Here is an 18,339-nt window from a genome sequence, read left to right as displayed (position 1 = left end):
AGAATACTGGGCTTTGTTGGACCTTTGGTCTGACCCAGTATGGCCGTTCTTATATCCCACCCCTAGTGTAACAGACTCTGTGCTGTTGAAAGTCTTGGGGAAGGAAAAGCTGGAGCAAAGGGAAACCATCCCGTAGTTGGGACCCTCCTTTCAGATATCACGATATCCTCTCACACTGAGTATAACCCTCCAGGAGAGGGTATCTCAGTTATTAGGAAGAGACAAGTAATAGTAATGCGGGATTCGATATTAGAAATATAGATAGTTTGGGTTTGTGATGACTGAGAGAACCACATGGTGAATTGCCTGCTGGATGCTAAGATTGCAGAGCTTTTAAGACATGTAGATATACTTATGTGCAGTACTAGGGAGGAACCAGTGGTCGTGGAACCAGTGACATAGGGAAAGGTAAGAGAGGTCCCAGAAACCAAATTTAGGCTGCACGGTAAGAGATTAAAGTCTAGGACCTCCATGGTATTCTCTAAAAAGCTTCCAGTTCCATTCAGAGAGCCAGTTAGATAGGTAGAACTGCAGGGTCTCAATGCATGGATGAGTTGATGGTGTTGAGAGGAGGGATTTAGATTTATTAGGAAGTGGGGAACCTTTTGGGAAAGGAGGAGCCTACACTGGAAGGGCGGGCTCCACCTAAACCAAAATGGAACCAAATTGTGGGCATATAAAATTAAAAAGGTAAAAGAGGAGTCCCTAAACTAAGAGCTAGGGGAAAGCTGACAGGTGTAGAGGAGCACATGGTTCATACAGTGACATTCCTTCGGGGAGGATTTATTGAAGGGGATTCCCTATATCTTAGTAAAAGGAGAGAATAGAAGTTGAGAAAGTAGAGGTAGGAGCTGAAGAGAAATAGACAAACGAAAGAGTCCCAATCAGTTATGTCACAGAGAGGCAAGCAACTGAATATTGACAAAATGCACAAGTGCTTGTATACAAAAGCAAGAAGTCTAAATACTAAAATGGGTGAACTAGAGTGCCTGGTATTAAAGGAGGAAATTGATATAACAGGCATCAAAAAAACTTGGTACAACAATGATAATCAATGGGACATGGTAATAGCATGGTACAAAATATACAGGAATGACAGATAGGCCATGTTGGTGGAGGAGTGGCACTGTATGTGAAAGGAAGCAGAGTCAAATAATAGTAAAAAATCATAAATGAATCAAACTGCACCATAGAATCTTTATGGACAGAAATTCCATGCTTGATAATAAGATTATAATAGTAGGAATATTCTGCTTACGACTTGACCAGGATGGTGACAGTCTAAGAGGTGAAGACAGCTGGACCACTCAGTAGCAGGAACCCTAATGTAAATTACATTTAACATCATTCAGAGGGGGCAAATACCAAAGAAAATGACACCTTTGCATTTAATTTCGAATAAGGGAACTATACAAAAATGAGGAAATAAATGGAAATTTATCCCTAGCCTCTGTTTGTCAGAGGGTGGAGATGGATGGCAGGAGAGAGATCACTAGATCACTACCTATTAGGTTCACTCCCTCTGGGGCACCTGGGTTTGGCCACTGTCGGTAGACAGGATGCTGGGCTGGATGGACCTTTGGTCTCACCCAGTATGGCCATTCTTATGTTCTAAATTAAAAGGAACAATCACAAGAGTGAAATGCCTGCAAGCTGCATGGAAAGTATTTAAAAACACCGTATTTAAGGCTAAGATTTTGTCATGGTTATTTTTAGTAAAAGTCAGACAGGTCATGGGCAATAACTAAAAATTAACATAAGTCCATGACCTGTCTATGACTTTTATGAAAAAATAACTGGGACCAAATGGGGCTGAGCCTGACCCCTGCTGCATGAGGGAGGGAGGTGGCTGGGGCTCCGGGTTCTCCCTGGTGCCCGCGGTGGCTGGGAGTCCCAGGGGCCCACACCACCCATGACGGCTGAGAGCTCTAGGTCCCCCCATGGCAGTTGGGAACTCATGGGGCGCCCCATTTGCTGACAGCTCCAGCCCCACCACCCCAGGGCTGGAGCAGAAAATGTCCCAGATTCCATAACATTTGTGATATAATTTTAGCCTTAATCATAATAGATGCTCAAACTAAATGTATACCCCAAATTAAAAAGACAAACAGACTGTCAGAGGACTGAAAAAAGGCCATCATGGCTTAATAGCAGAGTAAAAGAGATGCCTACAGTCAAGAAGGCATCCTTTTAAAATTGGAAATTAAATTCTACTAAGTAAAATAGAAAGGAGCATAAGCTCTGTCAAGTCAAGTGTAAAAGTATAATTAGGGAGGTCAAATAATAATTTGAAGAATAACTGCAAAAGACAAAACAACCATTTTTAAAAAAAATACATCAGAAGCAGGAAGCCTGCCAAAACAATTAGTGAAGCCACTGGTTTATCAAGGTGCAGAAGGAACACTCAAGGAAGACACAGTAGTTGTGGAGCAACTAAATGACTTATTTGCATCAGTCTTCACTGCAGTGGATGTGAGGGAGATTCCCACACTTAAGTCATTCTTTTTAGGTGACAGATCTGAGGAATTGTCCCAGATTGAGTTTTTGATAGAGGAGGTTTTGGAACAAATGGTTAAAATAATAATAAGTCACCAGAACCAGATGGTATTCACTCGAGAGTTCTGAAAGAACTCACCTATGAAATAGAACTACTAAATGTGGTATGTAACCTATAGCTTAAATCAGTCCCTGTATCAGGTGACTGGAGAATAGCCAATGTCGATTTTTTTTTTAAATGGTTCCAGATGCGATCCTCGCAATTACAGGCCAATCAGCCTAACTTCAGTACCAGGTAAATTGGTAGAAACTATAATAAAGAACAGAATTGTCAGACACATAAATGAACACAATATGTTGGTGAAGAGTCAGCATGGCTTTTGTAAAGGGAAATCAGGTCTCAACAATATCTCAGAATTCTTTAAAGGTGTCAACCAGCACGTGGACAAGGGAGACCCAGTGGATAGCATGTACTTGGACTTTCAGAAAGCCTTTGGCAAGGTCCCTTTCCGGAGTCACTTAAGCAAAATAAGCAGTAATGAGATCAGAGGGAAGGTCTCTTGTGGATTAGTAACTGGTTAAAAGATAGGAAACAAAAGGCAGGACTAAATGGTGTAGAGAAGGGCAACAAAAATGATTAGGGGTATGGAACAGCTTCCATCTGGAGAGAGATTTACATTGCAACAGCCCTGGGGCTGGGCTGATTGCCAAAGCTATTCCTGCCCAAATGTGTACCATAGATTGTTAAGGTGGCTGGATATATCAGGTATATCCTCAGTTGTGGGCAGGGTGGATTAAAATCAATGTTTTAAAAAAAATCAGATTTTTTAAATTTAAATTGGATTTTTTGGATAAAACGCTTTGAGGAAAAGACTTATCTAAAGATAGTTTTAGTTAAGATACATTATAGCTCAAAGATTATCTCATCATGGAATAGGGATTATAAATTCTAATTCTATAGTATGAAACAATATATTCATGTAATGTTTAAGAAAAGTTTTGTAAATGAGTTCCAATAGTTGGTGGATTAGGGACCCAATTTTATGGGGTTCCAGGGGCTTCTGTATAGATTATTTAGGTTAATCTTTCTATCTACCCAATGGGACTCAGTGCTCAGTCCAGAAGATACCATCAGAGATGCTTAATTTTGCAGTTCTCAAACTGTGGATTTGTGTCTCCAGAGATATCAGGCTTGTTAACAGCAAAAACGTTTTAAAATAAACTAACTAATATATAGAGGTGAGAAATAACAGACCTCAACCCTATTGTCCCTCTGCAAATATGTGTACATAGAGTCAATCCCTTACCTCTCTCTAAAAGTGAAAAGTTTCAAAAAGTTCAGTGAAGATTGTTGGGGGCGGAATAGATCTGGACAAGGGGAAGAAGTCTGGAGATAAATGTGAGAAGGGAGGGACAGGCAGTAGAAACAAAAGTGAAACTGTTTGAGCAGCATATTCCAGAAGTCTTGAGGTCTTTCTGAGTGTAGCCTTCATTGATTTGAGATCTACCATACCATTCTCTCACTAGAAGGGAAAACCTATAATGGCAGAAAGCCATAAAAGAGACCCAGTTTGGGAATATTTTAGTGAAGTTCCTCTACCTGTGGGTAAGACAAGCATGTATGCAAAATGCAAACAGTGCAACAAAGAAATGCAAGGCCCAGTTGCCCGAATGAAACAACATCATGAGAAGTGTTCCTTCTCAGGAGGAAGCTGCGTTGAAGACGATGAAAGGAGCATGTCTGAACATGCAGGATCTTCAGGTTGGTAAACTTTTTTATTTCATAGATCTTTCTTAAGGACTGCCCGTCTTCCTTCTGGACTATTCTTGAATTCTCATGTTTGAGCAAAAAAATGTAGTTGTTTCTCTATGGTAGTATCATTTTAGATGCAGTTGTGATAAAAAATAAACAGCTGAAATAGGCAGAACTTCCTTTTTCAGTTTCACCTTTAAAGTAGTACTGAGTGTCAGTGAATGCAATGAGTAATACTAAATGAGCAGTATGGTAATAATAATTAAAAAACTGCATTGACTTATTTTGTTTAGGAGAATCCATCCTCAACATACAGGATTCTGAAGACTATCCACTTGCAAGATCACCATCATTTTCTATAGTTTCAGAGTTATCTGCCAGTGATAGTTTTTCAGTCACACCATATATGTCATATAGCCACAGTATATCACCTAGCAAAAAGAAGAAAAATCTCCATCATCCAGAAACAACCATAGATAAATTTGTGATAAGAACCAGCAGATTACAAAAAGCGTTAATTGAGGGAAAAATTGCCTGATTTATTTATGCAACAAACTCTCCTTTCTGTACATGGTTCAGTCATTAAGACCAGGATACAGTACAGATGTCACAGGCAAATTGTTGGATAAAGTGTATGAAAGAGAAATTGAGCAGTATGCAAAAGGTCTAGAGGGTGAAATTGTTAACCTGAGTCTTGATGGATGGAGTAATGTCCACAATATGTGCTTGTGTGACGACAGAAGAAGGGAATGTCTTCCTTACAGAAACAATTGATAAATCAGGAAATGCACACCCAGCAGAATACTTACAAGAAGTTGCAGTAAAAGCTATAACAAACTGAAAAAAAATTTCAAATGACAGGTACGCAGCTTGGTCACAGACAATGCCAAAAATGTATCCTAGATTAGAAGAAATTATTTAGAAGAGAGTCGCAAGCTAATAACATATGGTTGCAATGCTCATTTGATGCGCCTCCTAGCCAAAGACTTCAGTGTTCCAGAAATAAAGGCTAATGTTGTTGAAATTGCAAAATACTTCCGTAACAACCACTTTGCAGCAGCTGCTCTGAAAAAGGTGGGAGGAACCAAGCTAACGCTCTCACAAGACGTGAGATGGAACTCAGTAGTGGACTGTTCTGAGCACTGTATCAAGAACTGGCCTAATCTGATGATAGTGTGTGAACAAAATCGTGAAAAAATAGATGGCACTGTCACAGCCAAAGTTCTCAACAATGGGCTTAAGAGAAAAGTTGAACACACGCTGAGTACTTTGAAGCCTATTTCTGTAGCCTTGCACAAAATGCAGGGAAATAGCTGTTTTATTGCTGATGCCGTTGAAATTTGGAAGGAACCGAGTGAGATCTTAAAAGGAGAAATCTGCAATGACAGAGTTAAATTGCAAGCATTAAAAAAACGAATGGGACAAGCACTATCTCCAGCTCATTTTCTTGCAAATAATCTCAATACTCGGTACCAGGGTCAAACCTTAACTGCTGAAGAAGAGAAGTTGGCTATGACATGGACATCCAGCAGTCATCCCTCCATAATGCTAACTATAATAAACTTCAGAGCTAAGGGTAAACCATTCAAGAAATATATGTTTGCTGATGATGTTTTAAAGAAAGTTACACACCAGTGAACTGGTGGAAGTCACTTAAGCACTTGAATTCAGAGACCGTTGAAGTAATAATCTCACTTTTAACAGCAGTAGCTTCTTCTGCCAGTGTAGAAAGAATATTTTCTTGCTTTGGAGTAATTCATTCCAAATTGAGAAATTGTTTGGGACCCGAAAAAGCAGGAAAGCTGGTTTTTCTTTTCCAGATTTTGAACAGACAGGAAAATGAAGGTGAAGACGACTGAGTTAGCTGCAGAAGCCAATATTTAAAGTTTCTCATGTTGACCTGGCTGACATAGTTGATTTAATCTTTTTTTTAATATTTCATTTAACTATTTTAATTAAAAACAATTTGAACAAAAACAAACCTGATTTTAAAGAACTTGAATGTTTAACTAAATTCAAAAATTCATATGTTTGTTTTGTTAAAATACTCTGTTTGCTGTTGAAGAAAAAAAATCCAGAATACATAATGTTGTTGTTTTAGTTAAATAAAACAATTTAAATGTATGTTTGGTGGTGGTCTCCTCCTAAAAGAGCATGGCAAGAAAATCTTCCAAATATTAATGATTAACCTGTTGAATTGGAGATAGTTCACCTGCCAATGACTTCATAAATATCTGCTTCAATTACCTTTGGTAAATGAAATAACCAATCATTCATTTTGTGATATAGCTGTAAAACTAATCTGAAAAGTTTTCAGAATAAATCACTTAAAAATGTAGAGTGTGTAGCTTCTAAAAATGAAACCTACATCTATCTCTAAGTTGTGAAGAATGTATATTAAGGTTATAACAACCAATGAGAATGCACTTTTATGGAGAAGTCCCTATTAAATCAAGTCTTCCTGACTAGTGATTTAAATCAAATCCACCCTGGTTGTTGGTAATGGGTAAGTGAGCTTTTCCGTGCTCCAAGGGATGCAGTTTCTCAGTTTTTGTACCTCCTTTTTACCTGAAGGTTGTTGTACCTCTACTAGGCTGCTGATGAACTCTGTGCTAGTTTCAGTGGGGCAAATGATGCTTCTTGTTTGCAGGTATTCCAGTTCCTTCTTGAGTGGCTCCACAAGGGGTAATGCAGTTTTGTGTTTTGATATTCTCATGGGTTGCACATAGGAATGCCACTTCCAACTTAAGCTTGTCCTTTAAATGTATATCTCCTTGGAATATGACCTTTTATGTCGTTAGAATCTGTCCTGTTCTCTGTCATGTTGAGAATTTTCTCGTGCTGTCCTGCAACCAAATCTATGGCTTGCACTGCCCTGCCTTGAACTACATTGCGGTTGTTTCACAATTCATCTGGAGCCGCATTTGTTATTGATCTAATAGAATATTTGCAAATATGGAGGTTGAATAGCTGACAGTTGCTTTCTCCAGTGCACGTACATTGAGAGACTTCGGATTTACCATGGTCACACTGAAGATAGTTTCTGTTTCTTGTGTCACAGCATGAACTGCTGGATTTTTTTTCTTTGGTAGATTGGTTTCCCACCCTCCTTGCATCATTGCCCGTAGTCTGGACATTTTTCCAGTACATATTCTAGACTACGATACCTCCAGTCTCTCTTGGTCTGTCTCTGTCCTGCCCTTTACGTTCTTTTGGCTTCAGTACGTGTACTTTTTCTGTATTGGTGGCTGTTATTGTTTTGATCCTTTCCTGGGTTAATTTTGACAGCCTTTGCTATTTGGATGCATTTCTCCAAGGTTTGATCTCTCTTTATCAGCAATTGCTCCCTTAGGTTATAATCATGTCCCACAAACAGCCCTTTCTCTGGAGACATAAGATTCCCTGATCACAGTTACATGTGGAAGCCAAGGTTCTCAGCTTAGTAACATAAGTATCTGTTTCCTCTTCTGCTTATTGATTTCAGGTGTAAAAAAACCCCACCTGTTCTTTCTCTACAGTCTCATTCAGCGGGGAGCACAGTATTCACCCAACACTCTGCTCAGCTGTTCTAGTCTTTCAAGCACTATTCCTGGCTACAGTCGAAATGGGTTGCAGTATGGTAATGCAAAATTAATACACCCCGTAGTAACACAGTACAATAAACATCTAATTATAATTAGTTCATAATAGTGTTTCTATCTCTAGAGTGAAAGAAACTGGATTTCAAACTCATTTTTTTCTCCTTATGTTGTCACTATAGGGTGGAATTTGGGTTATTTGGCACATTTACTGTGTGTTTACATATCTTAATATGTTTGGATTTAATGTAACCTTAACTTTGAATGGCATGAGTTTGTAGTGCTTGGATAATTATAACGTCCCTATCATGTTTTTACCCTAAATTTATAATAGATTCTGGCAGTGGGAAAAGACTTCAGCGGCTTCTCCAGAAATGGGGAGCTGCCAGAGCCTTTACCTGCTGCAGTGAAAGACTCTGGCAAAAGGAGGCAGTGGGGAAAGGTTCCAGCAACTTCCCCTCTGCTGAGCCTTTTCTTGCTGCCTCTCCCTGCCAGAGCCTTTCATTGACCTGATTACACACTGCAGTGTAGACACAGCCTACTTTTCACTGTGGTGTGTAGCTACACTTACATTAGACACTGCCACAAGAGGTCTGCAGTGTAGATGTAGCCAATAAGAAAAGCTAGACTCCAGGCTGTAGGACTTCCCTGAAATAATTTCTGTTTGAACTAGAAAATATGTTCAATATGCTTTGATCCAGTTTCTGTTAGAAAGTCTATGGCCTGTGTGAGCGGTGGGTTGGGCACACAGTTTAGACTCCTGAGGACCAAAATGCTGTTGTTTAAACTTGTTGGGCTTAGTACAGGGATATTTGGATGAAATACAATGGTCTGTGCTATACAGGAGGACAGACTAGATGATCTAATGGTCTTTTCTTGCCTGAAACCTTTGAAATTATGGCAGTAGGCTCCTGTGAAAATCCTAGCCTTTATGTTTGTTAACATTTAATGCAAAATGTAAGAGGTAAAAAGAAAAGCATTTTCATATGGAATAGAAACAATTTCAATATAATGTACACATTTTTCTACAAAGAACAAATAATTATCAGTACTGTTGTCTCTCACATTTTAAATGAAGAATATATACATGCAGTACTGTGGTCACCATTTTATTTTAAATTGCTAAGTTTCCACAGTTACTTTGCCTTTTAAGTATTGGGAAAACTGGTATCTCAGGTACTGTGCTGTGGCAGTGTTTACAAATGCTGTATGTTTTTTTATATGATGACAGTTTTGCATAAATGTTATGGAGGGGTTTAGTTTTAGCTAATGTTTTTCAAGCTGTGATTTTTAGGGTGTTAAGAATATAGGAAATGCACTGAAGATAGTAATTACTATTTTGTATTAATGTACCTTGAAAGCCAATCTAATGTGCCATGGGGCTTTATAATATTAGAGAAGAAAACTGTGTTTCACTAGCAATGGAAATTGACTTAGCATTCAAGTCATCCACTTAATGTTAAAACAACAACTAAATCTAGATTCATAGATGATTTGGGCCCAAAGGGACCATTATGATAATTTAGTCTGACTTCCTGTATTACATAAGCCATAGAACTTCCCCAAAATAAGTCCTAGAACATATAATTTAGAATAGCATCCAATCTTGATTTAAAAATTGTCTGTGATGGAGAATCCACCATGACACTTGATAAATTATTCCAATGATTAATTATTCTCACCATTTAAAATGTATGCCTTATTTCCAGTCTGAATTTGTGTAGCTTCAACTTCCAGCCATTGGCTCATGTTACACCTTTCTCTGCTAAATTGAAGAGCCTGTTATTAAATATTATTTCCCCATGTAGGTACGTATAGACTATCATCATGTCACCTTTTAACAGTCTCTTTGTTAAGCTAAATAGATTGAGCTCCTTGTGTTTATCACTATAAGGCATGCTTTCTAATAATTTAAGGGTTCTTGTGGCTCTTCTCTGAACCCTCTCCAGTTTAACAACATCCTTCTTTAACTGTGATAACTACAATTGTGATCCAGCAACAACCTCAGCCAGCTCTTTTAAACTTGTTAAGATTTGGGTGCAAGTTGTCTGGACCAGCTAATTTAAAAATGTCTGTCTTTAGTAGCTTCTGTTTAACACCCTCCAGAGCTGGTAATTAAATGGAAAGAGTGTCGTCATCACCATATGATGAGACTGTATCATCTGATTTTTTCCCAAATGAAGAACAGAAATATTTAATGGCCATCTCTGGCTTTTCTGCATTATTACGGATAATTCTACCATTTCCACCAAGTAATGGATGAATACCGTTGTCAGGAGTCTTTTTCTTCCTAATATATTTTTTTAACAACTCCCTTATTGTCCTTAACTTTGCTAGTCATAGGTTTCTCCTAGTGTCCCTTGGCTTCTCTTATTAATTTTCTACAATTCCTAACTTCTTATTTATATTCATTACTATCAGCTAAAATCTAAACAATCCAAAATATTTAAAAACAATTGTCTCTTGGAAGAGCTTTCCAAGGAAAAAAAGGAAATCCGTGATACCCAGAAAGTGGAAGCAAAGAAGGAAGCTAATGATAAATTATTAATAGAATGCGAAGTAGATTGTGCAGATGAAATGGTATGTGGAATTTAATAATCCACTGATAAATGTTAAACTTAATTGAACATGTCAGTAATTAGGAAAGGTATGAAAGTAATGGCTAACCATGAAAATATCCATATCTGAACAATGAGGTTAGTTGTGTGAACCCAAATATACTGAAGAGCACTGATGGAGGAGGAAGCCTAGTGAGATGGACATTACAGTAGTATTGTATTCTAATAAGAGTACTTCATGGATTTTAGCCAAGGAGTGAAATGTCACATGTTTATAATAATCAACAAGTAAAACTGACAAGTTACCAACTGAGTTAATGTGAACAATCAATTTTGAAATTAAAATGAAAAAGAAGCTCTCGGTACATTCTGGAGATATACTTTAAATAGTTGATCTGTAGACATCGCAAATAAGATAAACCAATAGGAATCTCTAAGAACATAACCAAAATATTAGTCATACGTGTTTAATTAAAAAATTATACTAATTTTGTATACTGTATATACTGTTATACAGACATAGTCTTGATATTTGCAGACATCAGAAAAGTAGGAAAATTTAAACCTCATAATTGTCCGTGATAGAATGGTATTTGTCTGTGTACCTGAATTATGAACAGAGTTCTGCAGCATTCAGCAGAACATGACAATAGGAAAAAGTCCCTTTACAAATGTCATGAAAACAATGGCTACAAAAGAAAGATATCTAACACTATACAGGAAGACTCTGAGACCTCCAAAATAGAAAACAAGTAATACAATAGATGAGAATACTGTCTTAAATACTGTGGCAAATTGCCGGCACTACTATGATGGGTCTTGCACTTTCTCTTCTTGGGGGTGGGGGAAGGGTTAAGAGCACTATTTCTTGCCCCTGAACTGGGATATTAGCTGCCCCACTAGTGTCCTAGAGGAGGGGAGTGGAGAGGGAGGGACCCGGGTTCGCCCTCTACTCCGGGTCCCAGCCCAGGGGCCCTAAGGATAGCGGTACCTTGAACTAGCAGTTCCTTCCCCTAGGCTACTTCCCTCTCCTGCCCTTCAGCTTGTGGGGCTTCCTGCCCTCCCTCTGCACAAACCAGGTGTCCCTTTACCTGGTGTCTTGGTGGTCTTAGCCCACCGCAGCACTTCTCCAAACTCTCCTCTGCTTCAACTCCTCCAAACTGCTCTTTGGTCCAGCGCCAATCCACTCTGCTTCAACTCCTCCAAACTGCTCTCTGCTCCAACACCAAACCACTCTGCTTCAACTCCTCGTCTTGTCTGATTGAAGCAGGGGGGGTTTATCAGGTGACTGGCTTCAGCTGCTCTAATTGACTTCAGGTGCTTTAATTAATCTATAGCAAACTTTCTTCCCTCTAGAGGGAATAAGGCTCCCGTCTAACACTCCCCTGCTGCCCTCTGGCCATGCTGTATCATATATCCCGCTCCCCTGCACAACACCATGGGCTTGGACTACTTGGGACAAGAGGTAGTGCTGTTGTGATAGGCCATCAGCCTTGCCGTGTTGGCTTCCGGCCCTATGCTGTACCCGGAAATGGAAGGGCTACAGGGATAGGAACCACCTAGTCACCCTTGCATTCTTCTCCTTGTTTCTGTGCATCCACTGGACTGGGGCGTGGTCTGTCACGAGGGTAAACCGCCACCCCCGTAGGAAGTAGCAGAGAGTCTCCATAGCCCATTTTACCACTAGACATTACTTTTCAACGGCTGCGTACTTTTGTTCCCTGGGGAGGAGTTTCCAGCTGAGGTACAAGATCGGGTGTTCCTCCTCCCTTACCATCTGCGAAAGGACGGCTCCTACCCCTACCTCTGAGGCATCTGTTTGTAGGATGAATTCCCTCTCGAAGTCTGGGGCTATGTGTACTGAATGGCAGCAAAGGGCTGTCCTTACATCTGCAAATGCTCCTTCTGCCGCATCAGTCCACTTTACTATCTCAGGGCCGTGAGCCTTTATCAAATCCGTCAATGGCCCTGCTCTTGTGGCGAAATGAGGTATGAATCTCCGATAGTATCCTACTATCCCTAGAAATGCTCTGACCTGCTTTTTGCGGACTGGTTGAGGCCAACCTTGTGTTGCCTCCACTTTGTTCCATTGGGGTTTCACCAGCCCTCTCCCTACTACATACCCGAGGTATATGGCCTCAGCTAGTCCTATCACGCACTTGAGAGGGTTGGCAGTGAGGCCGGCCTTCCGCAGGGCATCTAGCACCATTTCTATTTTTCCTAGGTGCATTTCCCAGTCAGGGCTATGGATGACTATGTCGTCTAGATAGGCAGCGGCATACTTGGCATGGGGTTGCAGCAATTTGTCCATAAGTTGTTGGAATGTTGCAGGGGCCCCATGGAGTCTGAAAGGGAGGACAGTGCATTGGAACAGGCCATCGGGTTTAGAGAAGGCAATCTTTTCCTTGGCATTCTCGGCCAGGGGAATTTGCCAATATCCTTTGGTCAGGTCCAGAGTGGTTAGGTATCGGGCCTTGCCTAACTGATCAACTAGCTCGTCAATGCATGGTATCGGATAGGCATCGAGTTGGGATATTTCATTCAATTTCCGGAAGTCGTTGCAAAATCTCAGGGTGCCGTCAGGCTTGGGGACTAGGACGATAGGGCTGGACCACTGGCTGTGGGATTCTTCAATAACCCCGAGTTCCAGCATCTTCTTCACTTCTGTCCTAATTTCTTCCCTTTAGCTTCCGGTATTTGGTACAGTCTTATTGTCACCCTTACTCTGGGACTGGTAACAATCTGATGTTGGACCAGTGTTGTACGGCCCGGCTGTGTACAGAACAGGTCTTGGTTCCATTATATCATATCAATGACCTCTGTTCGTTGTTCTGGAGTTAACTCAGGAGATATCTTCACCTGCCCCTGTGGGTCGTCTGTCTGGGGTGGAGTTCCCCGAATGACCAGTCACATCTCTCGGTCACACCAGGGCTTCAGTAAGTTGATGTGGTAGATTTGCTCTGGCCTTCGGCGGTCTGGTTGTCTGACCTTATAGTCCCCCTCCCCAATGGCTTCCACTATCTCATATGGTCCATGCCAGCTGGCTAGGAGTTTGCTTTCTGCTGTCGGCACTAGCGCCATCACCCGTTCCCTTGGCTGAAATCTCCGTACTTTCGGCCGACGGTTGTAATATGTCTGCTGGGCCTTTTGTGCTTTTTCCAAATGTTCTCGTACTATAGGGGTTACTTGAGTTATTTGCTCTCTCATCTGTGTTGCATGCTCAGTGACATTCGTTCCTGGGTTGGGTTGTTCTTCTCAATCTTCCTTGGCAATATCTAATATTCCACGTGGGTGGCGTCCATATAGTAGTTCAAAGGGAGAGAAACCAGTGGACGCCTGGGGGACTTCCCATATAGCAAACATTAGATACGGTAGAAGGATATCCCAGTCTTTTCCGTCCTGTGCTACCACCTTCCAGATCATACTTTTAAGGGTACAGTTAAACCGCTCGGCCAGTCCATCTGTTTGTGGATGGTAGACTGAGGTCCGTATGGCCTGGATGCGGAGTAGGTACATAAGTCTTTCATTAATTTTGACATGAAGGGGGTTCCTTGGTCTGTCAGGATCTCCTTAGGGATGCCCACTCTGGCAAAAACCTGGAGTAGTTCTTTTGCTATTGCCTTGGATGTGGGGTTTCTTAAAGGAATGGCTTCTGGATACCGCGTGGCGTAGTCAAGGATGTCTAGTATGTTTCAGTGGCCCTGTGCCGATCTTTCCAGTGGGCCCACTATGTCCATGGCTATCCTCTCGAAAGGGATTTCAGTAATAGGCAAAGGTACTAATGGGGCCTGCAAATGAGGTCGGGGGCTATGCAACTGGTTTTCAGGGCAGGAGGCACAATAGCGCTGGACCTTTGCATGTATTCCTGGCCAATAAAACCTTCTTAGGACTCTATCCAGTGTCTTGTCTACTCCTAGATGTCCCCCAAATAGGTGACTGTGAGCTAACTCTAGTACTGCCCTTGTGTGTTTCCATGGGACTAAGACTTGCTCTACTTCTTCCCTTCGTATTTGCACTATCCTGTACAACAGATTGCATTTGAGCACGTAATATGGCCTTGGGCCTTTGGTCTTTCCTTGCACGGGTACGCCATTTACTTCCACTACCTCCTCCCTCACATTTGCATACAGCGGGTCATTGGTTTGGTCCTGGGCAGCCTGACTCATCAACAGACGATTAGTCTCCTGCTGCATCCGAGTTGCCTCCTGTTGGGCAGTTGCTTGGACCCAGGTAGCCTGCTGCTGGGCTGCGGTAGCTTGTATTAGGGCCTTGACCATGTCGTCCATCTTAGGGATGGGAGGGTTTTGGCTAACCCTGGTTTAAGTCCCCAGCACATAGATCCCACCCCTGACACCACGTGCGGCAAATTGCCAGCACTACTATGATGGGTCTCACGCTTTCTCTTCTTGGGTGGGGGTTCAGAGCACCGTTTCTTGCCCCTGAACTGGGGTATTAACTGCCCCACTAGTGTCCTAGAGGAGGGGAGTGGAGAGTGAGGGACCCGGGTTCGCCCTCTACTCCGGGTCCCATTCCAGGGGCCGTAGGGATAGTGGTAAACCACTTGAACTAGCGGTTCCTTCCCCTAGGCTACTTCCCTCTCCTGTCCTTCAGCTTGTGGGGCTTCCTGCCCTCCCTCTGCACAAACCAGGTATCCCTTTACCTGGTGTCTTGGTGGTCTTAGCCCACTGCAGCACTTCTCCAAACTCTCCTCTGCTTCCCTCCAAACTGCTCTTTGGTCCAACGCCAATCCACTCTGCTTCAACTCCTTCAAACTGCTCTCTGCTCCAACACCAATCCACTCTGCTTCAACTCCTCCAAACTGCTCTCTGCTCCAACACCAATCCGCTCTGCTTCAACTTCTCCTCTTGTCTGACTGAAGCAGGGGTTTTTTATCAGGTGACTGGCTTCAGGTGCTTTAATTGGCTTCAGGTGCTTTAATTAATTTATAGCAAACTTTCTTCCTTCTACAGAGAATAAGGCTCCCGTCTAACACTCCCCTGCTGCCCTCTGGCCAGGCTGTATCACAATACCATAAAATCTAGCAAAGTTGAGGCTAAAGTTAGGCCTTGTGGTCTTTGAGGTGATCAAATCCTTCAAAGCTTTGTGATAAGCTTTCTGTATAATGGACATGTTTGAACCCAGATTTGAGAAACAGAGGAAGACTAAAGAAGTGGCAAAATCTGTGTAATGAATCAGCTTTGAAGCAATTGAAAGTAGTAAAATGACAGTTAGAACTTAATACAGTTTCTTTGAAAATGGCATTAACTGTGACGAGCCTATTTAAAAATATTATAGAGGAAAACATCTTGTATTGCAACAAGGAATTGGCATTAACAAGTAGTTGCTCATTAAACTGACAATTTTAGAAGCACACTCAAACAACATGGTTCACGGAATAAGTAATAGGATCTCAGTCCTACACTACTTAGCTGTCAATGTCATACAAATCTTTCAATGCCTTTTAATGAATCCTTACTCTCCTAGAAAGTTGTGACTGTCTCAACTTCCAACCAGCTAACTGTTAAACAGTTTTCAGAGTAGCAGCCGTGTTAGTCTGTATTCGCAAAAAGAAAAGGAGTACTTGTGGCACCTTAGAGACTAACCAATTTATTTGAGCATAAGCTTTCGTGAGCTACAGCTCACTTCCTCGGATGCATTCAGTGCCTTTCCTTTTCTTTTTGTTAAACAGTGCTTCATTTGGGCAAAAGGATCATCTTCAAACACAACTCCTCTTTGGCTTATCTCTTCAACTCAAACCTTCCATCTGCCAATGATGTCTATAAAGGTGGTATTTACTTTTTAATCTGAATTTTTCTTCTCTTTATATCACTCCCACACATTGCTTTCCTCAGTGCAGTGTCAGCTGAAGTCCTCACCCATGCCTTCATATAATTGAATTCACTTAAGGATTGACATTAGCGGGGAAAAAAGAGTACAACAGACTACAGGATTCACTCTTGAATTTATCAAAATCAGTGCTTAAGTCACTTTAAACCCCTGTAGTCAGATGAAGTGGGAATGAACTGTTTAAACACAGAGAAAAATTAAAATGTGATTAGAGAATTGGACTGCAAATGAGGCCAGAAGTTATGGACAATATTGCTTTGAGATCAGAAGATCTGGGCAGTTGTGTGTCCAACTTACAAAATTAAATGAATCAAATAAGGCATGAAAAAGAATTACAAAATGCTCATAGAAGTGAGGTAAAATCATCTATTTCCAGTAAAGGAAACACAAGATAAATATGACAAAGACCAGTATTTCAATTTCAGTAGGTGACTGACAGAGGCACCTAGAGGGCAATAAATAATAGAAACTGAAAAAGAAGGTAGAGCTAACTGAGTCAAATGGTACTCAAAAGTAGTTAGTAGTAGTAAACAACTGGCAATGAGTACGGAGGTGTCAGTAGAGTATATCTACAAGGTATCAGGCTAATCATAGAGGTAAATACCAATTTGGGGATAGTTGAAACTATGAGGGGAGGTGAGGTAAGGTAAGGTTCCTGACTACCTTAAACAGTCAGGTGGAGGCACCAAGAAATCCAAGCCTAACTTGAATGAGCTGTTATTGCTGACAAAGGGTTGAAGCTATGCTGTTTTGCTTAGACACTGGCTTAGCAACACAGCTGCTTTGAAGACATTGCTTGGAGCACCCATACCACAGCAAAAGGAGCAAAAAGCTACTGCCAAATTCTACTGAACTGTTAATGGGTCTTCATACTCCAAGAAAGACACAGGATTTCAACTCCAACACAGTCAGTAACAGGCATCTCACCTTGGGGTGAGGAAGCTTTCCTCTTAACTTCCACTGAATGCATCCGATGAAGTGAGCTGTAGCTCACGAAAGTTTATGCTCAGATAAATTGGCTAGTCTCTAAGGTGCCACAAAAGTACTCCTTTTCTTTTTGCGAATACAGACTAACACGGCTGCTACTCTGAAACAATTCCTCTTAACTGCAACTCATTTCTAAAGACGGAAACATGCTACACCAAATCCTGGAACAAAACTTTGAAAGAATATATGAGTTTTAAGTTTAATTTACAAAATATTCTGTTTTATTTTATTCTTTTTATTGAGGGTTTACAAGCTATAATAAATGACAAATATTACTGTGACTGTTGAATAAAAGTTTAAGTATTTTTATTAGTTTCCAGTGACAGACAAGATGCAGAATTGCCATTTCCCTGCAGCCACTTAGCAGGAATAGGTACAGTGGCAAGGATGATGGTCTCAGCATCTCTTTAGATTAAACATAAAATAAATCATTTCATCTCTAGAGTTTTTTTCATTTTGTTCAAAGTCATTAAAGAAGATTATTGCTCCAAAGTATGTAGAACTTGTATGTTTAACATGCATACAGATACATCAGGGGGTTTAAAAACTTAAATCTAAATCAGCCTGGCTGAAACTCAGATTTTAAGTGAGCGTACAGTACGTAATCTAGTAGTTAGAGTAGGGGGTACTCTGGGAAGCATACAAGCTTACAGGGGAATTTGAATCAATCTGCAGAGAGGGGAGTAAGCCATCAGAGTACTGAGCAAATGTTCTGTGCTATGTGGAGTGTAAAATTCTACAGAACGTTTTTTCTTTTTCCTTCATTTAGGTTAATGGCACGGATGCAGATTATGAATATGAAGAAATTACACTTGAAAGGGTAATATTCTAAATGCTATTCCATAAATTGTATTTGGAAGAAAATTCATACTATTTGTATATGGCAAGATTGGCCTCTTGACTGCCTGCGGTTAAACAGCAATGCTATTTATTTTTAGATCTATTAATTTAACCTAAATATGAAATATATTGAATAGTGAGTATGAAAGGGGCACAAATTTTATTGCTTTTGCACACGCTTTATATTCTTAATTTAATACTTGTTAAATACTGTTCGGATAACTGAGCTGGAACTTCCATAGCCATTCCAAAATTGCTGACTTGTGAGTTTTGATAATTA

The 18,339-nt window shown here is 40.7% G+C and overlaps 1 protein-coding gene across 34 annotated transcripts in view; it reads left to right on the top strand.

Annotated features, from left to right (window-relative positions):
* The window catches only part of DLG1 (discs large MAGUK scaffold protein 1), a 428,909-nt gene that overhangs the window by 224,044 nt on the left and 186,526 nt on the right, over nucleotides 1–18,339 (top strand). For all 34 annotated transcript variants that reach the window (XM_074963286.1, XM_074963276.1, XM_074963269.1 and 31 more), the window contains one exon: nucleotides 17,989–18,039. In XM_074963286.1, the coding sequence (XP_074819387.1) occupies nucleotides 17,989–18,039 (51 nt within the window). The remainder of the gene's footprint in view (nucleotides 1–17,988; nucleotides 18,040–18,339) is intronic.

This window comes from Natator depressus, chromosome 9 (genome assembly GCF_965152275.1).
Source record: "Natator depressus isolate rNatDep1 chromosome 9, rNatDep2.hap1, whole genome shotgun sequence".
Taxonomy (NCBI): domain Eukaryota; kingdom Metazoa; phylum Chordata; order Testudines; family Cheloniidae; genus Natator; species Natator depressus.
The sequence above is the reverse complement of the archived record's forward strand: the minus strand, read 5'-3'. Positions and strand labels throughout refer to the sequence as shown.